Source organism: Dermacentor albipictus, chromosome 4, assembly GCF_038994185.2.
Source record: "Dermacentor albipictus isolate Rhodes 1998 colony chromosome 4, USDA_Dalb.pri_finalv2, whole genome shotgun sequence".
In the NCBI taxonomy this organism is placed as follows: domain Eukaryota; kingdom Metazoa; phylum Arthropoda; class Arachnida; order Ixodida; family Ixodidae; genus Dermacentor; species Dermacentor albipictus.
In genome coordinates, this window is record NC_091824.1 from 82,648,874 (window position 1) to 82,671,344 (window position 22,471).

Sequence of the window (22,471 nt, forward strand, 5' to 3'; positions counted from 1 at the left end):
GTGTCATGTTTACAGAAGTAACAATCAGAGTTATGTTACACTACAAAAGCAGATTAAAACCACAGTCACGTGCACTCCAACATCTTTTCTTTATTGGGCTGTCTATTGGTTACAGTTTTCTGAGTACAGGAAATGGTCAACAACTAGCCTATAGTTTGATCAGGCCCTCACTGGCTTTTTAAGTACTGAGCTAACAACACTTTAAAAATAACTGAAACGCAGCAATCAACAGTGCATTATTGTACTGTAAGCAGAGCTCTCGCTGTTCATGCCGCCGAGCTCAAATGGGGCATGTGAAAGCCCCAACACTCGAGCATTTCGCAAAAAGGAGTGCGATGGATCTTTTGACTTGTTAACCCGCAGTATGGGCAACCAATGTGCAAGCAGTTTAGCATACAAGAGCCACGAAGATTATCACACAACAGCATCTCGTTTCAAGCCAATTTCGGGCAGTTACAAACTGCTAACTATGCGGGCTGCAGTTATTGACACACAGCACACTAAATTTCACAGGCAGGCTTCTGCACATAGTTGAAACGTAGCCAATATTGTGCTGTCATGCATGCTCAAAGCAATTACAAGAGGGTTTGCATACATGCTACTCGTAGCAAGCTAATAGCAAGCCTCGACTGGCACAAGCTGCGGCAAAGTACTCATGGCTTCCCAGTCATGTGGGGAAACCTACTAGCAGCAGCACTTTGCGTCTAGCTCAATGAGCAATTCCATTTGCTTAATTGAACAAACATTCTTCCTGGATGCTTGGCCACAAGTTTCCAACATTATCGCAGAGTGCTGCCTAAAAGTATTCTGAACACATTGATCATCACATAAACACCAATACTCTTGGATTCTGGTCAATGATAGTACATGCCCTAATGGGTGCTGTTCCAACATGTAAGTGCACATACAAAATATATGTCTGTCTTGACTATTATCATAACTACAGCAAACACAACAGAGTGTAGTGGGCTATGAAGATTGAAACAGGCTATATATGTGCACAATACTTGAGGGCCTATGTTCACTGCCGTGCCCAGCGCAATGGGCTTCAATGCTTATTACATTGCAGCACAATGAAGCCAGGGACATTGACAACACATTGCGCTGGCATGGCTACAATGGCTAAGAGCAAACAAACATGCACATGGAGGCATGTTGGCAAGTCGGTGCTTTGAAATACTGGGTGCAAACGGCTCTAGGTGTAACAGTCAACTACTCTATAGACTCTGCAACTAGAAACAAGCTCTTGTAACAGCAACATTGATTTTCCAAATACAACACCAGCGCCAAGACCTTTCAATTATGATGTACAACAGCCACCGCTCATACAGTAGAAATAGAACTACTATGCAAGTCGACTGACATCACTAATGCTCGCTCCTACCGTCTACGCCACTCTGGCTGATCAGAAGCTTAGTTGGCTAGCTACAAAAGCCACAACAAATTGTCGAAATCTCATAAGGTGCTCTCTGAATGACAAATGTATTTGGTGCTGCACTTCTACAAAATGGATGTACAGGAAACCATGATATGTTTAGGAAGCGCAGCAGAGCAACACTGCTCAAAATCTGTCTGCACCCCTTGTATACCCTATCATTTTTTGACAACCCATTCATCACAAAATTGCGCATGTGACCTTCTCTCACAAAAGTTAGTAACTGCACAATTTTGTGCACTTAAAATAAAAAAGATAAGATCCGATGTCAATGAAGCATTCTTGCAAGCCGGCACATATTTGAAGGTGCAGCTTTCTGCAGAAGTTACGAAAGAAAGGCACGTAAAACAACATCCAAGAAAGACACTTCTTTCCACACACAGAATATAAATACAAGCATTCCCAGGTCTTGACATCACCTGCTCACAACCTACAGCTTCTCTTCAACTAAGATACCATTCTTGGCTCTTTCTCGAACTATATATATGAGCCAATAAACACATTAGCTGTACAAATACGTCAACTGAATGCGAATGCCAAGGGTCTCTACTCTCTGTACATTGCTGAGATGCTAAAAGTCGCAACAACACTCATAAACGACAACAGTTTTGATGAAGCACCTGTATCATCAGTCCAGGTGCTGCGAGTAACAGAGTCGCTAGGAAGCGTCATCCTTGACCTGCCTTGGTCCTGGAAGAACCTTTCTGCTTCCCAGTTTTTTTTTCTTCTCCTTGATCATGTTCTCAAACTCCAACCTGAAACATGTGGGGTCACATTCACTACTAAGCAAAAACAAAATGTAATTGTTTCCAGTCTTCACGTGCAGAAGTTGAGTCATAAAGGAGTACTTTCAAAGTTGCAGAAACTGTACATGTTTAGCATGTGTTAAATGATGAGACTTGGCAAACACTGATAAGATATTTCATTTGACAGGACAGTTAGTGTTGAAATGCTGGACCTGACGTCACTGGCATCATCATGATGTCATGACACAGAAACATTTGCTGGCATTGTATAGCAATAATGTTACACATGATTAACGGTGGTCATTAAAAAAAGATAGTCACGATTGCCTCACATGTGCTCTCTGGCTGCCCTTGCAGCAATGACAGTTACAGAGCAAACCAATGCATCGTGATGTCGCAACACTTCCACCTCCTGTGCACTGAAACTGAAAGTGGGTCGTAGAAATAAGTATTCTATTAGAACAGGTAGAGTGCTTTGGCACCTGCCAGTATTTTTCTAGGATTTGGAAAGTTTTACATTTTCATTTAATGCAAAAGAAATGTCAACTTGTATGTAACTGTCATGTTGATACCCCTTTAAAAAAAGGTCCATCACCAACACACTTTAGCAGTCATTCCTAGGCACTTTATCCACTCTATAGTGGCCTATGTAAACCCGACAAGTCAAATTTCAGTGTAATTTTTTTATTTGAATTTTTTTAAGTCCATGGTATCTTTAAGAATGCACTGTCTAATTGAAGCTATATATCTCTACCTAAGAAATGCCTAAATGTACATTCTACAGTTCCTGAAAACAGCACTTCTTTTACTGTGAGCTTCTAGCAAATGGGGCTGATCCTGTTTGCTTGTTCATCACTTTTGGCCCAGGCAACCGCATAATAATGTCCACGCAGGCATATCTGGGATCAAGCCATTTACACTGCGCCTTTCAAGTGGAGCACTGTAGTCACTCCAGCATGGCTGCCTTGCACGAGCAAGCATATAACATACTTGCACCAGGTGTTGTCAAATGCCGACAGTTTTCTGAAATGCTCATTTTTATCTGCCGTACTACAGCTCTGTTCATGATGTGATGCCTGCAATGTTTCTTGATCCATGTTGCCAGCACAAACTAAAGTAGGACACAAAAAGAAGATACAGATACCACGTACATTTGTGCCAAGTAAAACGGGGCACAAATAGGGATGACAGTGCACTGCATATGCTACCACCCCCGCGTTAGTGGTGCGCATGTCTCGTCTTTGCGTCCTATTTTATTTTGCACTGGTAAAACAAATCAGGAATCCAACAACCACCTATCCCGTCCAACAGCATTATACTTCCAATTGCCCGCAATGTTAGCGCAGATCACTGCAGCACATCGTTCCTTCGGTCCACTGGCATTTGCTTTGCAATGCAGGTGTTGCCCGCAAGCTTCACGAATACATGAAGCAAATTTGCAAAATTGCACACAAGGGTTAAAGGCCACCTCACAGAGGGTGCCGTAACCAGGTGTGTTCTTGCATGTCCTCCTTAAGCGGAAGCTTTATCTCAGGGCCCACTCTGATGTTGCCTAATCAAACATATAAAACATAGAAATGCTTTTGTGAGACAACCCTTAGACAGATTTGAATTAAATTTATTGTACTTGAGAGGGAAAGTTAGGTTTTAATGATTATAGGAAGCAGAATTTTGATTTAGAGTCTGGAATCTTTTACAAAGCACACAGTTTACAAATGCCTAACTGTGCACCAAAAACAGACGCCAGATTTCCGTAAACTACAACCATTAGAGCGTTTAAAGTGGACACATTCGTTATATGAATTTCCAACTTATATAAATTTGAGACAATGTTCAAGAGGGTGTTGCAGACGTCCTACTCGAACATTAGTAGTATATTTTAGAGCGGTGCATAATACATCAATATTGTCTGCTTTAGATGTTTAGTTTATGCAATTGTGATATCGTTTTTTAGTGACAAGTTAGAGTTCTAAAATTGATAGTTTGTATTTTGACATTTCTCACATTTCAACGGGTTTTTTTTTTTCGTTTTTTTAATCGACGGCCCGAATAAAAAAAATCTGCTTCCTACATTCACTAGATTTGAACTCTTTATTGGAAATGTAACAAACCTCATTAACCTCAGTGCAGTGGTCACAGAGAAAAAAAAATTTACACTCCCATGTATTTAGATAGGGGCTCCTGAGCTAAAGCTTCCTCCTTACTATCTATGATGCTGCAGACTCAGCATTCATGTCAATTTATTTATTCAAGCTGTATGCTTCAGAGTTCAGTGGAGCCTATTAGCATAATCCAGGATTTTCCGGTTTCCAGGTGGCACTGAAATTCTTAATAAGCTTTCCATAAGCATCAGGGGGCTTCTCTCAAAACCACGAGCCAGTCTCGCGAATGTATTGAGACATTGGGGGCTTATGATTACACTGACTGAGTTCAGGAAATTATATTCACAAGTAAGTTGTGTTTTTTTTTACTCCAGAGTAAGAGAGATTTGATTTCCACAGATCGAAAGAGATTTACATTTTTCACTCATTGATTTGGATCAACTTAGTCTACAACCAATCCCTCTTGCCTGCTCCATTACTGAAGCACAAATTCAAGCCGTAAGCACATCCAGACTACAGTAGAACTTTGTTCACATGTTTTGCACAAAAAAAATATATATATATTTTAATCGGGAAAACGTACAATCAAAAGTAACTAAAACATTTGGCATACTCGACTGTAGTTGGCACTTATGTAAGGTGAATCGTAATGAACTGTTGGTTTTGCGACTGTGGCAAGCTTTCATTTGCACTTCTCGAATTCGGCCTGGGTCAGCAGCTTCTTCTGGTGAGGCTCTTTAGCAAGAAGTTTTCACATGCTCACTTGGCGCAAATCGTTACGGCATGAGATATTGACTCACGTAAAGCTGGTGAGGCCCTAGCAGCCTGTGACCTGCGCAACTGTTGTTCTATTGCGTAGTAGTGTTTTAAAACTGTGACGGGAAACCAAAACAAAATCGAGCTTGTTGACAACGCCAGAATATGATGATGCCAGAGCGAAACATGACACTCGCTTTGCGCCGCCTGCAGTGCGGAATGGCAGTGGGTTTGCGTTATCGCCTATTAAACGCCTGCAATACGCTTCCAATGGCAATACGCTGCATGCTCTGTGACAGAGATAGGATGAAGATGCTTATCACAATACGATTCGCGGCGACAGGTGTGAATGCGGCCCATGACTGCCCATGAGGAGATTTCCTGGTACCGGAATACAAAGCTAAGTGTGCACCGGCATTTTCACAAGACATGCGTGGGTGAGTACGGCAGAAAAGCTGCTGCTGCTGCAGTGCATGGCTCGTGCCTGCAAGCTGCCCACCGTTTGCGTGGGATCTACATGGATACATGCTTTACATGGAATCTAGTGGCCAGAAAACATATACAATCGCAGTTTGGCGATGTACTGAATGTAAGTGCTGAAAGATTTTGTTTTCAGGGAACATATCAACCGTAAAAGAAAGGACAACTGTATTGGGGCACTTTATTGTGCTCTCGATCGCGAATGCTGGCGTCGGGAGACTGCAAGAATGGGATCATATTGACAAGGTTCTACTTTATGTGCTGGCTGTACACAACAGCCACCACTTGGGTGCGGCACAAAGCATTATGTCATTCTCTGGGAGATTTAAATTTGCAAACTCCTAGCACAACCTGAGTGTCCTTTTGACGATTCAGGTAGCTCCTCCAGAATGACTAGTGAAGTTCACCATGAAAGAGTGCTAAAGCTAGACTGATTATGCGTGCTGATCCTGGTTTTCCAACTAAAGCTGGCGGCAACGTTCACCTCCCTTTAGTAGGGTGTTACATTCAGTAGCCATTTTTTGAACAACCACTATGTTATGCAAGTGAATCAAACTGAAAAGAAAAGCTGGCGACACAAGAGGGACACTGACATAGACCAACAAGATACGTCAAATCATGCACAATGAACACAAAAGCATGTTAGGTTAGGCTAGTAGAAGCAAAAGCATTACCTCCATGAAGAGGAGTGAAGCTCTCCTATCCTTCAAGGACGCGCTCAGCGTCGAATCTTTTGAGTGTTAGGGACAAAAACAATGCAGTTAGTTTCAGCAATAAACAGGAAGCACTGGTCAAGCAAGAGGTATTACTTCGCAAAGGTCACTTCGCATATTTGTCACCTTTATACAAGACCCCTTTGCAATTTGGTTGCTTCGCCTAATGCAAAGCTTGGCTATTGATTGCTGAATGCAAGGGTTAGGCCTCAAGATGAACACAGGCAGCACTACACGAGTCAATAAATGTGCTTTACTGTGTGCAGGCAATGACACACACTGCTAATGACTACAAAGAGTTAGCACAAACAAGTTTTAGCACAATCATAACAAGCACAGAACATCGTTAATTCCGTGCCCACAACATGAACAGAACATTTCAAAGACAAGACTGGAACATTTGTGATGACAAGACATTAACTAGCACTCTGATACAGGGTTGCCACCATATTGGTTTCCAACTAGCATTGTTGGATTTTTGTGGGTAGTGCTGGTCGCAAATTCAACTTCCTGAACCCCTCGGCTGGCTTTCCGGTTTTCAGAAAGGAAGAGATTTAGCACTTATGTCGAAAATACACCTGTCATATAAAAACATTATCAAATAATATACATCTGTTATATAGAAACAAAATTAGGTAACCTAAATTGACCTAATTAAACTTCTGAGATTTTGAGAATAATTCTGTTAAATGCCTAGCAGTGACTCCATAATTTGTAGTGCCATGCCATGCACACGGCACATTTCAGATGTCCTTTCATGTATTTGTTGGTTCCAAGTTTACTGTGCTGTTAAATAAAAATATTTTCATAAAAGTCTGGGTTCCGCTGATACAGCTTACCCCAACTTAATCTTTCTTTTTCTTTTATCCAAATCTTTAGTATCTTCTGATAATGGCTGGTTCAGCATATTGACAGCTGCTTACAACACCTATCTGACACCCTGCCAAGTCTTCTTTCTTTGGGACAAAGGTAGCAACCCTATCTCCATTAGAACAGGCTGAGCTCTGTGTTGCAGAAGCTTTCTACACTAAATGAGCACTACCTATGCATGGGCAAGTTGAGAGACTGGCAAGCTGCGATCAAGTGCGAAGTCTCAATGTGACTACAGTATATGAGGTTGTCATGCAGTTAATACAAATATGGCATGCATGGGCCAGCCAAGTGATGCAATCTCACTTACTGCTTCACTTTGTCTGGTATGCACACGTGGTCAAGTGGCACCACCCAAGACAACTCTTCGAGGCTATATACAAAACGTAGCTTCCTGCTAAACTTTGAGCTGAAAGAAAGTATTCGAAAAATGAGGTGCCACAGTACTCTAGGCAAGTCAGCGTTAGCACTCTAAAACACACTCTTTCTATTTAATGGTACTCAAGTCACACTAATTAATCTCCTATCTGTGCCTTTCTTACTCATTTTGTTATTCCGCTGAATCATGACATGCGCTCCAATCCCTTCCCTGAAAGAATCTTACTAGCGATTATCTTGCAGTCAACCAAAAGCACACCTAAAAAAATATAAACACTGAAGATGGATAGTTTGACTATCACATTCTGGAATTCACTGCCTGATATTGCATCTTGCAACGACTACTCCAAATTTCGCAACGTGCTCACAAGCCATCTTACTAATGCAGAAATGACTTGTGTGGAAAAGACATGGTCACCTCATTACTCTTTTCCTTTCTTTTTAATGCTTTTATGTATTCCTCTATCAATTGTTGCTCAATTCCAATCTGTGATACATTCAGCTATTATGTTCTCTTATCAATGTTACAGCAATTTTTTTTATTTATCTTAATGTATCTGCCTATTTAGTACCTTATGTCGATCAGCCACTAGTACTGCTGTATGCCTCTTATGTACTGCTTTTGTGTGTGTGTGCATGCACGCATGCATAATGTGTCTTTTTTTTTTCTTTCTTTCTTTTAGCAGATAACCAATTTTATTCCTTGAACTGGATTGCTGAAAGAGGCAGACATCATTTGCATGAGAAATCAAAATGCAGGTTTCACAAATTAAGTTTTTGAAGTATTGCTTTACAGCACAGACTAGTATTGATATTTACAATTGAACCAGTGAGATTTCAAGGCATGTCCTTTAGGAACAAATTCTGAGGATGACACTAGTTTTGAGATAGCTGCATTAAACTCGGGCTAAAAATGCACTGATGTTACACTTACTTTTGTAACACGCTACTTTATGCTTTTATACATTGAAGCCCAAGAAATACAGCTCGGACCACCTAAAATGTAACTCCTTATAGTGCAGGACAGGATCTGATCAGGTCTTTCCCATCTCCCATCCTACCCTTCCATAGAACTCAATGTATACATGCATACTGCTTATAGTGTAGCCGCACGAGACAAAATACTGGTTCTAATGCGGCTGTCGGAAAACCTTGTAGAGAAGCGAGTGACGCAGTGGATAGGCTTCTCGACAGGGTGCACCAGCAGCGGAGGGGAGAGTGATGAGGGCAATGCAGAGGGGGAAGATGCACGGTGCGAATGAACAAGCAGCAGAAGGAAAAAAACATGCGCCTGCCTCCACAGCAGTGTGCTGCAAAAGCATGATGCAAGCTGCGCACACGTGGGGATTGCCTAGGTGACAGAGCACCTTGCCACTGCTACTAATGGCCTCCAAGGTCGAACCACACATGCCGCCTCATCTCAGAGGCATGCTCTGCTCCGACCGCTTGTCAGCGGCATGAGCTCCACCCTAAACTCCATGTCAAACATGTTGTCACTCTTCCGACTTCTCAGTTTGTGCGAGTTTGTGTGCGGTGAGTGAATACTTTCCTCTTTCGCATATTGTTATTTTGTCTGCTTCGTGTGAAGACTGAGGCCAGTACTCAAGCGTGTAAAATTTCAACATTCGCAAATTTAAAAGGCTGCAAACAACCCGGTCACAATGTTTCAATTGTTAGACATGCAGGGCTGCTTGGTCTACATGTCATGCACATGCGCGGGCTCTGTAAAACTGTTGCTTTCGCAGTAGGGTGGTACCGCTTATAGTGTGGATACTATTTGCAACTTTGGCAACTTATAAGCGATCTACACTGTAACTGGAATGCCGCATATTTCATTACGCTCTTCCTTTGGGAATGAATGACTGGAAACTGGGGGGGGGGGGGGGGGGTATTCTGTAAGACTCCACCTTGTGGACTGTCCATTTCGGCCGCTGCTGATTGGCTAGGGCTGCTCGTCTCCTCCTCTCTCGTAGAGCAGCATACAACCAGCAGCAGCAGCCGAAATGAACAGTCCACTATGTGGACTCTTACAGAATACTCCCCCTGGTATCATCCTAAGAATTCATTCCAAATAGATATGCCTTGTGAATTCACCAGCAACAGTTTGCACATTGCAATATGTGACTTAGGATAATAAGAACTTAATTACCAAGAAATCTTAATTAGTCAATTACCCAATTCAATTTCTCATGCAAGTAATGTCCACCTCTTCGAATAGTCCGGCTCACATCCAGCCTAAATAAATACCCAGTATTTATAACATGCTTGCAAATAGTATGACACGTGAGCCAGGTCAGTGGAAACAATTGAGAAAAAATGAGTGCCTGGACTGACCTGATGAAAGGCCTGGTCATAATGACAATAGTCTTGAGCCAGAACGTGGGGTGCACTAGATAAAGCCCTTTCAGATTTTTCCGCAACCTGCAAGAAATGAATATTCACAATTCATTGTCAACACAGTGCTTCAGAGTTTTTGACAAGCATGGAATAAAAGGCTTTTTTATTATTTAAATGCACTAAGCTTGATAGAACATCAATGTTGCAGGATTAAGAACTCCCAGAGGAAGCCCCTGGCAGAAAGCAAGTGCTAGCATTGCATTACAAGATGCTGCAGTTTGTCTCAACTACATAATACACCCTATCACTAGAAATGGACAAAATGCAAACAATAGAACATTGTAGCATAGATACTTTAAAAAAAAAATGTGCATTTCATGACATAAGGTAATGCGCAAGATGAGAACAAAATAAGAGCGGAAGCCAATGTTTCGGCAAGTGGACTTGTCTTTTTCAAGGCGATTTGTGCTTTCCTCAGCACAGTATATATAGGTAGGGTTCTTCTACTTGAAACCCTACCTATATATACTGTGCCAAGGAAAGCATATGTCACCTTGAAAAAGCCAAGTCCACTTGTCAAAACATTGGTTCCTGCTTTTACCTTGTTCTCGTTTTGCTCATTGTCTTTAATTTCCATCTCCCGCCTTCCCTGTGTTTTCCCCATGACAAAGTATGCATTTCCACCACAGACTGGCATAGCATAACATGAATTTTGTTGTCTTGTAAAAGTTGTCTTGTAAACCACTGAAAGTACAAGAATTTACCTTGTAGCAGCAGCCTACAAGGCAATCTCTTAGCAAACATTCTCCAGCAAAAAACATGTACAAGCTTTGGATATGTTTCGTAAGTGTGAGCACTGTCTCTTATGTTAAAGCTTCTGTTGACTTTGGTAGTTCATCAGTGCTATAGTATACGCTACAGAGGACTGGAGTTTGTATTTCATGATTCAGCTACAAAGATAATTCATGCAGGATTATAAGGGAGAAAGTAGTTTAGATGCCATTCACAATGGTCAAGACCAGAGTTGAGGAGTGGCAACTCCAGAATTGCAATGTTTCTGGAATCATTCCACATTTTAAAGTACCGGGAATGGCGATTCTGGAATGGAGCCGGAATGGAATGGGCACATAGTCACGGAGCGTTAAATGTTCATCTTGTGTGCGACCACAAAATCGGTAAAACAAGACTTGCCCAACTTATTACGTTTCTATAATTTTACTCAATGCAGCTTTTTCAGTATTTACCTATTGGTGACTACCACTGCTGCTGTAATTATAAACAACATGGTATCCTATACATTCTACATTTCTGGCGATTCTGAAACTTTCCTACATTACAATGATGAAATTCACTTAAAGACAACAACTTTTAGTTAGAGTTAACTCTTTAGTTTTAGGAAACATTTAGTTAAGGAGTTGTCAAGAATTATTCGATTTAGCAAGAGCATGCTTCAACTATGACAAAGGAATGCAACGCTAAAAATGTCCATGTCCACAGTGATTTGGAAAGGGTGCTGCATTTTTTTGCATACTGTGGAGTAACTAGAAAGGGTCATTACAGGCGGTCAGATAGGTGTGCTAGAAAATCGTGTCTGTTTAATGCCACTAAATGTGAAACAAGAAAAGGCAGCAGACTTCAATTCTTTTGGCTGTGAACTCATTTAGTGCGAAAGCACCTTTCTCCATAAATACCGCCATTTTTGTTTTGCTTGCCTGCTTTTTCCTGAAACAATAGCACACGCCCACCACAGGGGATACGGTGCAGGATTATTTTCTACTTTTCTTTACTCAAATGAGTACAATTTGAGAGATTACAGGCTACATTGCCCTGAAGAGATAAGAGGCCACAAAGCGTGTTTGTTCTTATGTGAAAAAATAATATGTAACATTATCTATTACATTAAGTGTCCACAAAAAATTAGTTTGTTGCTAGGCGCTCAAGCGCAGTAGACTTCCGTTAATTGATCTCCAGTTAATTCGATTTTTCAGTTAATTCAATCCCGACTGAACATCCCAACTGGCACCCATGCATTTCTATGGGCACAACCTTGGTGTTATTTTGATTGTAAAATTGGTCTTCGCCAGATATTTCGAACTTGACCAGTGAGCACGCACTCGCCTGACACCTATGGTGAAAAAAGCAACCCTTTTAATGACAGCGTCTGTCTTGGTGAAGCTTAGGGACAGTGAATGCGTTGAACACATGGTGGGATCGTCTATCGAAAACACCTATTTTCGGCCAGAATTTTCAAGCAATAACTGTAGCCCACAATGTCTGATTACAATATTTACCCAATTCTGACCTGAGCCCTCCTACCCCCCCCCTTCTTTTTGCAGGAAAGTTGGGCAAGAAAATGGCTGCGCAGTGCAATGAACGAAACCAAAACTGCCTTTGCAGCACTATATTGTATATATGTAAATAGTTCTCCTTTACTCAATCCTCTTTCCCTATCCTTTTGCTCCCCCCAACCCCTGTCTACTCCTCCACTGCTGACTACAGTTCAGGTGTCAGCAGACTGCACTAGACAGTTACTGCAGTCAATAGCAATTTTACTTCCCTTTCAAAGCGACAGCTTTACTGGCCGCAAACTTGCGATTTCGCCATGGCCGTGCTCCGAGGAGCACGGCCATGGCGCGTTCCTCATCATTGCGTCACAATGCAGTCATTGGTCATTGCGGTCACACCGCGTTCCTCATCATTGCGTTCGCCTCCGCTCGCTTCGCCAGCCGCGTCGCATGCCCGATAACATATCGGAGGATTGAAAAGGGTGAGCTCACGTGCACCGCAACCAAATATGGACGGCGACAATTCTGATAAACAGGAAGAGGCCTGGAATTGACATCAGAACGAGATGAAGAGGAAACGTATCGCCCAGGAAACAGATGAACAGCACGCCGAACGACTGGCTAAATGCCGCAACATAGCTAGACAACCAGACTAACCTGGACTTGCAATCAAGATTAACCAAGGCTAACGATGCTGTGCCTTAGCTTTCGCTACGTATATCCTGGCATAGCCGAGCTAAGCCAATGCCAATTTTTCTTTTCATTTATCTATATTTATCCTGTTTGACTTGGGGCGTGTTCGTATAGGGTAAATACTGCCAAATGAATCGGTGGTGTGTTTGGTGTTTTTCAACATTTTGTTTAATTTGACCTGCCAGATAATTCAACCAATTTTGTCATTTCTGCGAGGGTTGAATTAACAGAAGTCGACTGTAGTAAACAATTGCATATAAAGCGTTCCATTTACTGGAGTTGTAGAAATGGAATGAACCAGCTCAGCCATTCCAGGAGTGGGAATGGTCCAACAATCGCCATTCTGAGTTCAAACGAGTGGAATTATGAGGATCTCCACTCTCTTCAATGGAGTGAGAATGAAAGAGAGGGCTCCACTCTGCAACTCTGGTCAGCAAATTCCTTTGACTTTACAGTCAGACCAGTGTAATTAAAGCATCTCTGCACTCATTCACTTTCTATGTTCCATCTATGTCCACAGTGTTCGAGTAAATTACAAATTTAAACTGAAAGTAGCAAACAAAGAAGAGAAAGCAGGTGCTTGCCTTCTGTCAATCATCTGGTAGCAGCGCTTAAGCCACCCAAAGCTGGGCATCTTGCTGCGCTCAGTGGCCCCATGAAGGTAAATCAAGACGTAGCTCTCAACCACCAGTTGGTCTAACGTTGACAAAACATATCTAGAACAGAGTGGTCACAACCAGTGATCTAACAATGCCATTCAGGACTAATGACATGCAGGCACACTGACACAAGGAAAAATTTACAGGTTTGGCAAAAGACAGGGCAGCTCAGTTTCACTCTAGAAAATACTGCATCACCTCAACCACAACAGCTTGCATACTATAGCACTGTCTGTCTTCTTCTTGGTATTTTCAATAGAGCTTGGTAATTTCAAGGATAAAGCTGCAACATGAGTATTGTGTGCAAATTTAATAGCAACTAACAAAGACAGCCCAAAATATAATGTGTCATTCCAACCACTCCTAGTGTGTTTTTTTAGTGATATACAACAAAAGCACTTCGAATAACTAAATTCTATAGCTGCAACAGCTTATGTTTATAAAACATATCAGCTCGCATAACTTGAATGCACCGTCTTCATGCTCATGTTTCGCATCCGTTAGTTGAAAGGGAAAGCCTGCCATCCAACTGAACTAGAACACAAAGTCACAATTGAATCCCATAAGAGTTTCTCAGAAAGAAAGCATCGCAGTTTAAAGAATTCGCACTGCTCCAGAGTTTCAACTAGGGATGAACACCTTTCCAGGGCACTCACTCTTATCATCTGAGCTAACCAGGAGGCTAGCAGATCGCAGAGTGAGGCCGGATTAATCAACAACTTGAAGCACAGAAACACTGAATGTGGCAAATAAGTTCTGCCGGAAGCTTGAAAGGTGAAGGAATGTTCGTGAACAGCAAAGACAATTTTTCGTAGCTTCGTGCTAGCTTCAATCTTTACTTTTCATGAAATTGCCTCCACCTTGTATATTTCCACACAACCAATTTGTCATATCCAATGGTTTTATTTCAGAAGCGGAGTGCTAAGAAGGAATATTGGGCAAGCAACTAATTCTCATATTACAATTGCATTTGTACTCAAGAGAAATAAAGAAAACAACATCGAATTAGCAGTCCTTATTTCAGTGGATGTTCCAGATCTCTTAGAAACCATGACCGCATGCAGTAATAGTGAAAAGTTGTCCATGACTGATCAAGAAAACCTTGATGAGCACTTACAAAAACAGATTATCCATGACATAGTCATAGTCTCTTCGGCACCGATCAGGCAGGTGGCATGCGCTGAACACAATGATGGCTTGACGATCCTCTGCAAAGTAGCCTGACAAAAACAATGAAACACAATGCTTGTACTATAAGTGGGCAGTGGATGAGACACAACTGCGTAACATACATCAGCAAGTTCAACGGGCGCTGCCATGTTGGAGACTGGATTGTGGCACGCACCTACTATAGCAGGCAAAAGAAGTTTAATGCAACAGCTGCATGAGATTTCAACACACAGCTGGCGTAGCGCAAAAGGTGAATGTATATGGTGCAACAATTATATAGGGGTGTATAGAGTTACAAGCCCACCTTTATTTTTGCACTTTTGTCTAACGCTCACTTCAGGCCTCCAATTCAGCAAATGGGGCAGTTGTCTTTATTGAAAAAGTAGGTGAAATCCGTCAGCCATAAGAAAAACTTCACAGACGATTACGATACTCCCTAATGCGACATTTGAGCACAGGTCTATACGTGTTTCCATTTCCCGATACATTGGCTGGCATGGACAATCTGTCTCATGCAGCACATTGCAAACAGAGCGAAGTGTGGTGCAACTGCATCACTAATTGGGAGATCGCGAGATACAGCACGTTGGTGACGCGTGGGCGCGATTCACAGCATCCACTGCAAACAGACCTCCACTAATACAGTGCTTTGTTTTCATATACAGTATCATTCAACATGCTCGCCACATGCCATTGGTGAACAAACAATGCATGCTATTCTGATACCATCTCATAGCCATTGTCACCGCAGAGCTGCACTGCACTTCTCACACTTTCGCCATACCCTGCTCTTTCACTTTCAACCTCATGCTTTCACCGCAGCCTCCTCCTCTGCTTTCCTTCTCACGCTCTCCTTGCTTTTTCATTCCCCACTACGCTCCACATTCGCTCTTTCATCGTTCGCTCTGCTTGTTTGCTCAGTTATGCCGATGCCGAGGCATGCCAATGCTCAACGCAGGAATGGGCGCTGATGAGCTTCGCGCTAAAAAGTACTTTCCCTACAACCAATGCATGCACAGAAAGCCACAAACAATGCCTGTACACATGGTACATGACCGGCACTGTGAAGCCTCTAATTTAAAGCTTAGCTAGTGAACTATGGGGAAATCTTACTTTTTCAGGGCTTCTACATTATGAAAAGCCCTGCAGTCAGGTGTACAGCCCTTGTGACATGAGTCTGCAATTCATAAAAGGTGCTGTCCAGGGTAAAAAGATGATTATGAACAGAACGCCTAGCCATCTTAGCATCTGCTGCTATGCAGAAAGTGGTTTGCTCACTTTCAGGAAGAAATTGTTTCTGCGCTCCAGAAGCACACAGCTGGCTCTAATGTTAATTGTGGCAGCGACGCACACCACATCTAAAGCATTGGTGCTGCAGTGCTTCACACAAGATGCATCCATACCTCCATGCGACAGCACCTTCTTGTAGGGCTCGATCACCCTCATGTCAATCTTGCGCTCAACACCCCCCACGTTGCAAGTCTTCCAGCTTCTCTCTTCTGCGTACTCTTCTCGAGCAGACATCTCAGGAATTGAGTCACTCAGGGTTGAGTCATCTCCTATTCAGGGCAGAAACCGTCAGTGTATGAAACACTGGATGCATCAAAGGATGCTCAACAAAACAAAGCAACACCATGAGAATAGACAGAAGCCAACCTATGGAAATAGTAGAAGCTTTCAAAATAGAACAATGTAAGAAGGAGTGTCATCAACCCTTTGGTACGTCTCGCAATAACGAATCAGATATTTTTGCATAGCACTGTAATGGGTGACAAGAAAACTTGCCATTTCGTTACAAAATAAAAAAGCCCATCCTCAAATAAAGCATCTAGTTGCCAGTTAAAGCCCCATGTACACGTATGTCCCCTCTTCTGTTTCTATGCACTGCAAGTTCATAATTGAAAGAAAAAAAACAATGCTACAGAAATCCTGAGAATTGTTTTCTTATTCTATATTTTTAATTCTAATATATTCTAATTGATTTCCAATTTTCATACTCAGCAGCCCCACAGCAGGCTTCTTTGCACACTCATCCATAATGTGGGTAAGTAAGCTTTCAAGGTGGCCTGACGAGAACAGTTCTTTATATGATCAATTTTTATTTTTGTTTGGTTTCAATTGTTCCTTATCGCTTATAAACCTACCAATAATCTACATTTACACTACTGTAAGGATTAAATGTCAACTTTGCAAATTACGCGTTTTTGTGCAGATACCAAGGCATTATACTTTTCGCATGACCGACAGATTATAGCAAGGCATTATACTTTTCACATGACCGACAGATTTTGTCGGTGTACTCTCGAAAGAATGCTGCGTATGCATTAATATCTTCACTCCGTGGAACAAGTTTTGACCATAAACAAAAGGAAATATATTTTGTTTTTTCTTACCAGTTCTTCTACACACATTCTGAACTGCACACACACAGACACACACACACGCAAAAAACTGATTTGCATTCTGATCTGGCTGATCTACATGCATACTGATCTCTAAGCTTTGACTGCAGTACTTACAGCCTCCTTTAATAAATTTACCTTCACTCTGACCTATTTGCGGGGTCCAACGTTCTAGAGCAATACTGGGAGTACAAGAGACGTCATGGGGGGGGGGGGGGGCAGCGAGTGGAGGCAGCAAATTTTTTCCGACTACTTAAGATTTTTTCATCTGCACTTGAATCGAAGCACAAGGGCAATTGCGGATTGCCCATTGAATGCGGCAGTCATGGTTGGGAGCCGAACCTGTGACCTCGTTGCTAAGCTAGCGTACACTAACACACTAACTGCACTCACTTTCAAGTACAGAGTCACCCAGTTCATCAGGAGTCTCGATATCTGGCGTTGCCAGGTCGTCCGCAGGTGAGAAGACATCTCCATCGCTCTTGTTGCTCATTGATGAAAGGCTTTTCTGATCATCGTCAAGACCAATCTGGGCACGAAGAATGTCTGGGTTCACTTTAATCTTGCGCCTGCTCCTGTTAGCACCACTCAGGCTTGAGGGTCTCTCTGAAAGAAGGAACAGTGTACCCCTTGTGAAATGTTGCACCAGTGCAGTGAAGGTGGACTGTCAGATACAGTAAGACAGGAAAGGCAAAGGCCAAGAAATTAAAAGCAGGCAAAACAGTGACTGCTAGCAAGTCCGTACAATAACTGACTTTTTTTTTTCTAAAATTTTTAAACTGATGTCCTGTGCTTAGATGATTTTTTTGTTGCTGTTCTGTTTCTTTCTCTTTTAATTTCACAGCAAGATCACATTTTCTTGGTTTACATCATTCAATGAAAGGCTCAGCATCTCAGCTTGCCTGATTTCTCCAGACAAGAAATGAAAAACCACCATAGTAAGCATACTTCACCAATGAAGGAGTGAGCTGCTGCAGATATATGGACTAGTTTCACCAGCTTTCAGAACTTAAGTGTCAGAACAAACCGAGTAAACGACAACCAAGCATTTTATTGAATGGTGCAAACAAACAAATGCAATCGTGCTGAAAGAAAATATCTGAGCGGGAACAAAGCATGGTCAACACAAAATCTTATTTCAAGTCATTAGAATAAGATGCAGGTCACTGTAGAGCTAATATCAGAAACACTATTTCACTGATCACCCACTGTTGCAGCTTGAATTGTCTTTATGAGAAGACATCCATGATTAATTTATTATCTACACTAAAAGACATAATTATAGACGGTAAAAGAAAGAAAGTGGCCTTTATACCTGCGACTGCCTTGCAGTAATGTTGGCACCTGAACTACCTCGCAGTCAAGAGGAAAATCAAAGGAAGTGTTATAAAGAGAGTGTTATAAAAAGGGACATGAATTCAAAGAGAAACTTGCGGGGTGTCTACCAAGTTGACATTTTCAAATTCCCCGAGTTTTTCAGGTTTTCCTTGAGTGGCTTTGCAAAATTTCCTGAGTCACACAGAACTTTGTTTTTATGTCAAGGTGGGTTGACACCATGTTGCCCTATGGTGTCACTTTCTAGTAATCATGTTAAAAAATAAAAAATGGCTTAATCCAGTTTGAGTAATAAGGAGCATAGTTTATCTTATTCAAAAAGAAAAAAGAAGGGAAGGGTTCATAAAATACACAGCAAAAAAAAAAAAAAATACATTCAAAAAAGGTAAAACCGATTGTCAAGCATTCCCAAATACGAATAAAAAGGAGATACATCATCATTATCATCATCAGCCTGTTTTATGTCCACTGCAGGATGAAGGCCTCTCCCTGCAATCTCCAATTACCCCTGTTCTGCACCAACCGATTCCAACTAGCGCCCATGAATTTCCTAATTTCATCGCTCCACCGAGTCTTCCGTCATCCTTGATTGCATTTCCCTTCTCTTGGTAGCCATTCTGTAATCCTAATGGTCTAACGGTTATCTAACTGGCGCATTACATGACCTGCCCAGCTCCATTTCTTTCTCTCGATGACAATTAGAATATAGTCTATACTCGTTTACTCTCTGATCCAAACTGCTCTCTTTCTGTCTCTTAACGTTATGCCTAGCAATCTTCGTTCCATTGCTCTTTGCGCGATCCTTAACTTGTTCTCAAGCTTCTTTGTCAGTCTCCAAGTCTCTGCTCCATATTATTCTGCCTCATATATACATATAGAAGCAAATATTTTCGAACATGAGTTATTTCTATCAACTGATAGCAAGCTCATTGGTGTGAGACCCGAACTTTGTCACAAGTGGGATTCTCTCTAACAGCTGGTAACCACAACTGTCCTGCCATACTCCCAGCCCGCGCACAACACCTCAGTGTTGCATTTCACTGCTTTAAACAGTTTATTTTGCTTTGTATTTGGGACACCTGCATCTCGGCATCAGCCAACACTTTGTTTTTTGAGCTCAAGCTCCTTCAAAGAAACGGCAGCACACTTCCTTTCCCGTTCATTCCTCAATGTGCTGGTCCTTTCTGTTCTCGTCCTCTTTCCACCGCGCATTCGCCCCGCAGACCATTTGAAGCATGCTCATCAGTTGCACAGTCAACGTCCGATTTTTCGGCCTCCCTAGGGGCTGCGAAAAAGTCCGAAAAATCAGGCTGTCAGAAAAAATGAATTCATGTCTTTTATTGCCTTAAAGGGCTAAACGCCGCAGGCACATCAGAAAAAGCTCTGAAGGCCTGCCAGTACAATTATTAGGCATATCGGTGCTCGCACTGTGACAGGACATGGCAGGTGCACGCGTGGAATAGTGAAGGGATACATACTGTTTACCGCAACAATTGCCTCTTCCCACGCTTGTTATGCTTCACCGCAATACTTTTGCGTATGCTTCACCGCTTAGCATTACTGTATTGAGGCGAAGCTGAGTCTCGGAAACCGGCATTATGCAACGCGCCGGGCTTTCCGAGCTTCGAAGCCAATCGAGAGGACCATAAAGGTGAATTCGGAGCCATTGCTGACAGCGGCAAATTCTTTCAATGAAAAACACGCCACAGAACGGCAAGAAGCTTAATAGTGAACGTAGAAGCAGCAAGGCCAAGCGTCGCTGCAGTGGTGGCTACGGCTGCCAGCGGATTTGCATGCGAGAGCGCCGGTCCCAGGCGGTAAGGTAATCAAACTGACAGTGGTGGTGGTTTTGATTAATTCCATTTAGGACCTGCGGTTACGGCAAAAAAGTCCGGAAAATCGGACGGCAAAAGATTCTTGCACAAAATTTCAGACGTTCTTATATATAGGCTCTATGGGGTATGTGCTGGTGCCGCGAAGCCGTCCGAATTATCGGGCGTCCGGAAAGTCGGTCGTTGACTGTACACTGGCAAATCCTCAAGCCGATGACACGGCGTCAAAGACGATTCGTTACGATTCCTCTCTGTTACTTAAGCGAGCAACGACTTTTGTTCCCTTTCAATAAAATTACAGCTAATTTTCCCTGATAGAAGCACAAATTCAGAGTTTTCCCTGAGTATTCCCAGACTATTAAACATGCCTAAGAATTCCCGGTTTTCCCGGCTGGTAGACACCCTGGCAAGGACCTGCCTACACGACCAGAGGCATGTATGTACGCAGAAGCTGGTTCCTAACCTGTAGACCGATGGCAACACTGTCATTTATAATTTCATCATTTTCGCACTTACCACAGCTTTCACTTCGTGCAAATGATCTTTTCACACATATGAGAAGAATAATGTGCCAGTATAAGCCAGGCTTGTTGTTTGCCTTTACTGTGTGCAAAAGGGCATTCTTTGCGTGACGTCAACTAGTGCAAAGGTTGCTTTTCAACACGTTACACAAGAGCATAGCATTTAGTTACCCAGATACTGCAAACTAAATCCAACACACATAGAGCGAGAAATTAACTCGAGGGTATGCAAAAGCAAAAGCCTTGACAAAGGTATATCCATAGGAACCATGCACAACACCACAAGGCTGCAGATAAGCGGTAGTCGAACACCAGCCCTAGTTACAAGACGACCAGAAACTGCAAACTGGACTGTTGCACACAAACTAGTGCAGGCGGAGAAAAAGTAAAAGTGTTAGTAGCTGCGCAGCAAAGAAAGCGTGTTAGTGATGGCCGATGTAAAGCGGTGTCCCACAAACCTGCAGGGGTACTGGAGTCATTTTCCTGTAGCCTTTCTTCCGAAACAAGCTCGGGTGGAGCATCAGCAGCAGCAGCAGCGGAAACACTGCTGTTCAAGGGTCGTTCTGCAAGGGCCATTACAGGCAGTTCTGGATCTGAACGGGCAGTGTTCATCTTAACCTCTTGCTCCGGTTGGGAGAGGTCGGCTGGCAGCGATGACAAACTACGAGATGAGTCAGCCATAAATCTGCTTGCAATTCCAGTACCAGGAAGCATATGCAGTTTCTTTAGGACTGACTCCTCGACATCTATTCTTTTCAAAGAGTGAAAGGTCTCAGTCTCCAGAACGCCATGGCCGTCACCATCGCCGCAGTGAGGTGCACTCTTCTTTTCAAGGCTTGCCGTCTTGTTCCCATTGCTGCAAAGGCTAGAGCTAATGTCGTCCTCCTCATAAGCAACCACTACGATGTCACTTGAGTCATCTGTGAATGGCTCCAAGTTGGGTACAATCACTTTCTTCTCCCGACTTTGATGACTGTTGCTATTCTTCAGGCTCTGGCTCCCTCCTGCCAATTCTACGACAGCCTCTAGGATGTTGTCGTCAATAAAGCTGGAGTACGAGACATAGTTGTTGACAATTTCATCGACTTCCTTCGGGGTTAACAGGTCCTGAAGCCGCCCGGTCAGAACATAGCCATCCTTAATTTTCGTCTCGTCGAAGCACCTTCTAATCTTCACAACAAGTTCTTCATCTGGTAGTTCTCCAGAGGCCTTCTCTTCAAAAAGAAAAGAGTTGCCATTGTCCAAGGAAGGAGGCAAGTTGTGCAGATTAATGCGAGCCACATCATCAGAATACAGTTCAATTGCAGGGTCTAACGAAGTCTTGCTCGCATTGGGTGTCGAGTGTTTGACTTGAGCATAGGAGTCATCATTCTGTGAGGAAAAACCAAAGCTGGGCAGTGATGTCGGTTCAGCCTCTTCATTCTCAGACTCAAACTCGGGGCTGGAGGATGAAATTGTGAGTGGAGCTGACAAAGATGATTTTTCCAAATTGGGAACAGCCAGTCTGCCGCTTAGGAGACTGTCCTCGTAGTATTCTTCCAGCTCCGAAGCCAGGCTCAAAGGCTGGCTCAACTGAAGGTTGCTGACTTGAGCCAGTAATGGGGAAGACGAAGCTGTATCATCACAAAACAATGAACAGCATTACTCTCAGTGCTGGTACAAAAATAAATGCTTTGTGTTGTCATAACCTTCATCACTCAAAACACAATTCTGTCAATCATTATTAAAATAATATTTCATATCTCATGGGAATACAA

General features: G+C 42.6%; 1 protein-coding gene across 4 annotated transcripts in view; it reads right to left on the reverse strand.

Annotated features, from left to right (window-relative positions):
- Positions 1 to 70: 70 nt before the first annotated feature.
- The window catches only part of LOC139059172 (protein prune homolog 2-like), a 58,669-nt gene continuing 36,268 nt past the window's right edge, over positions 71 to 22,471 (reverse strand). For 3 of the 4 annotated variants that reach the window (XM_070537186.1, XM_070537187.1, XM_070537188.1), the window contains exons 14-21: positions 21,173 to 22,327; positions 17,420 to 17,632; positions 16,028 to 16,183; positions 14,572 to 14,674; positions 13,380 to 13,511; positions 9,815 to 9,901; positions 7,413 to 7,511; positions 71 to 2,190 (exon numbers count right to left, since the gene is read on the reverse strand). In XM_070537186.1, coding sequence (XP_070393287.1) covers positions 2,094 to 2,190; positions 7,413 to 7,511; positions 9,815 to 9,901; positions 13,380 to 13,511; positions 14,572 to 14,674; positions 16,028 to 16,183; positions 17,420 to 17,632; positions 21,173 to 22,327 — 2,042 coding nt within the window. In that variant the 3' untranslated portion in view covers positions 71 to 2,093. Of the gene's footprint in view, positions 2,191 to 6,193; positions 6,250 to 7,412; positions 7,512 to 9,814; positions 9,902 to 13,379; positions 13,512 to 14,571; positions 14,675 to 16,027; positions 16,184 to 17,419; positions 17,633 to 21,172; positions 22,328 to 22,471 lie in introns of all 4 variants that reach the window. The other variant, XM_070537189.1, reaches the window with a different exon arrangement.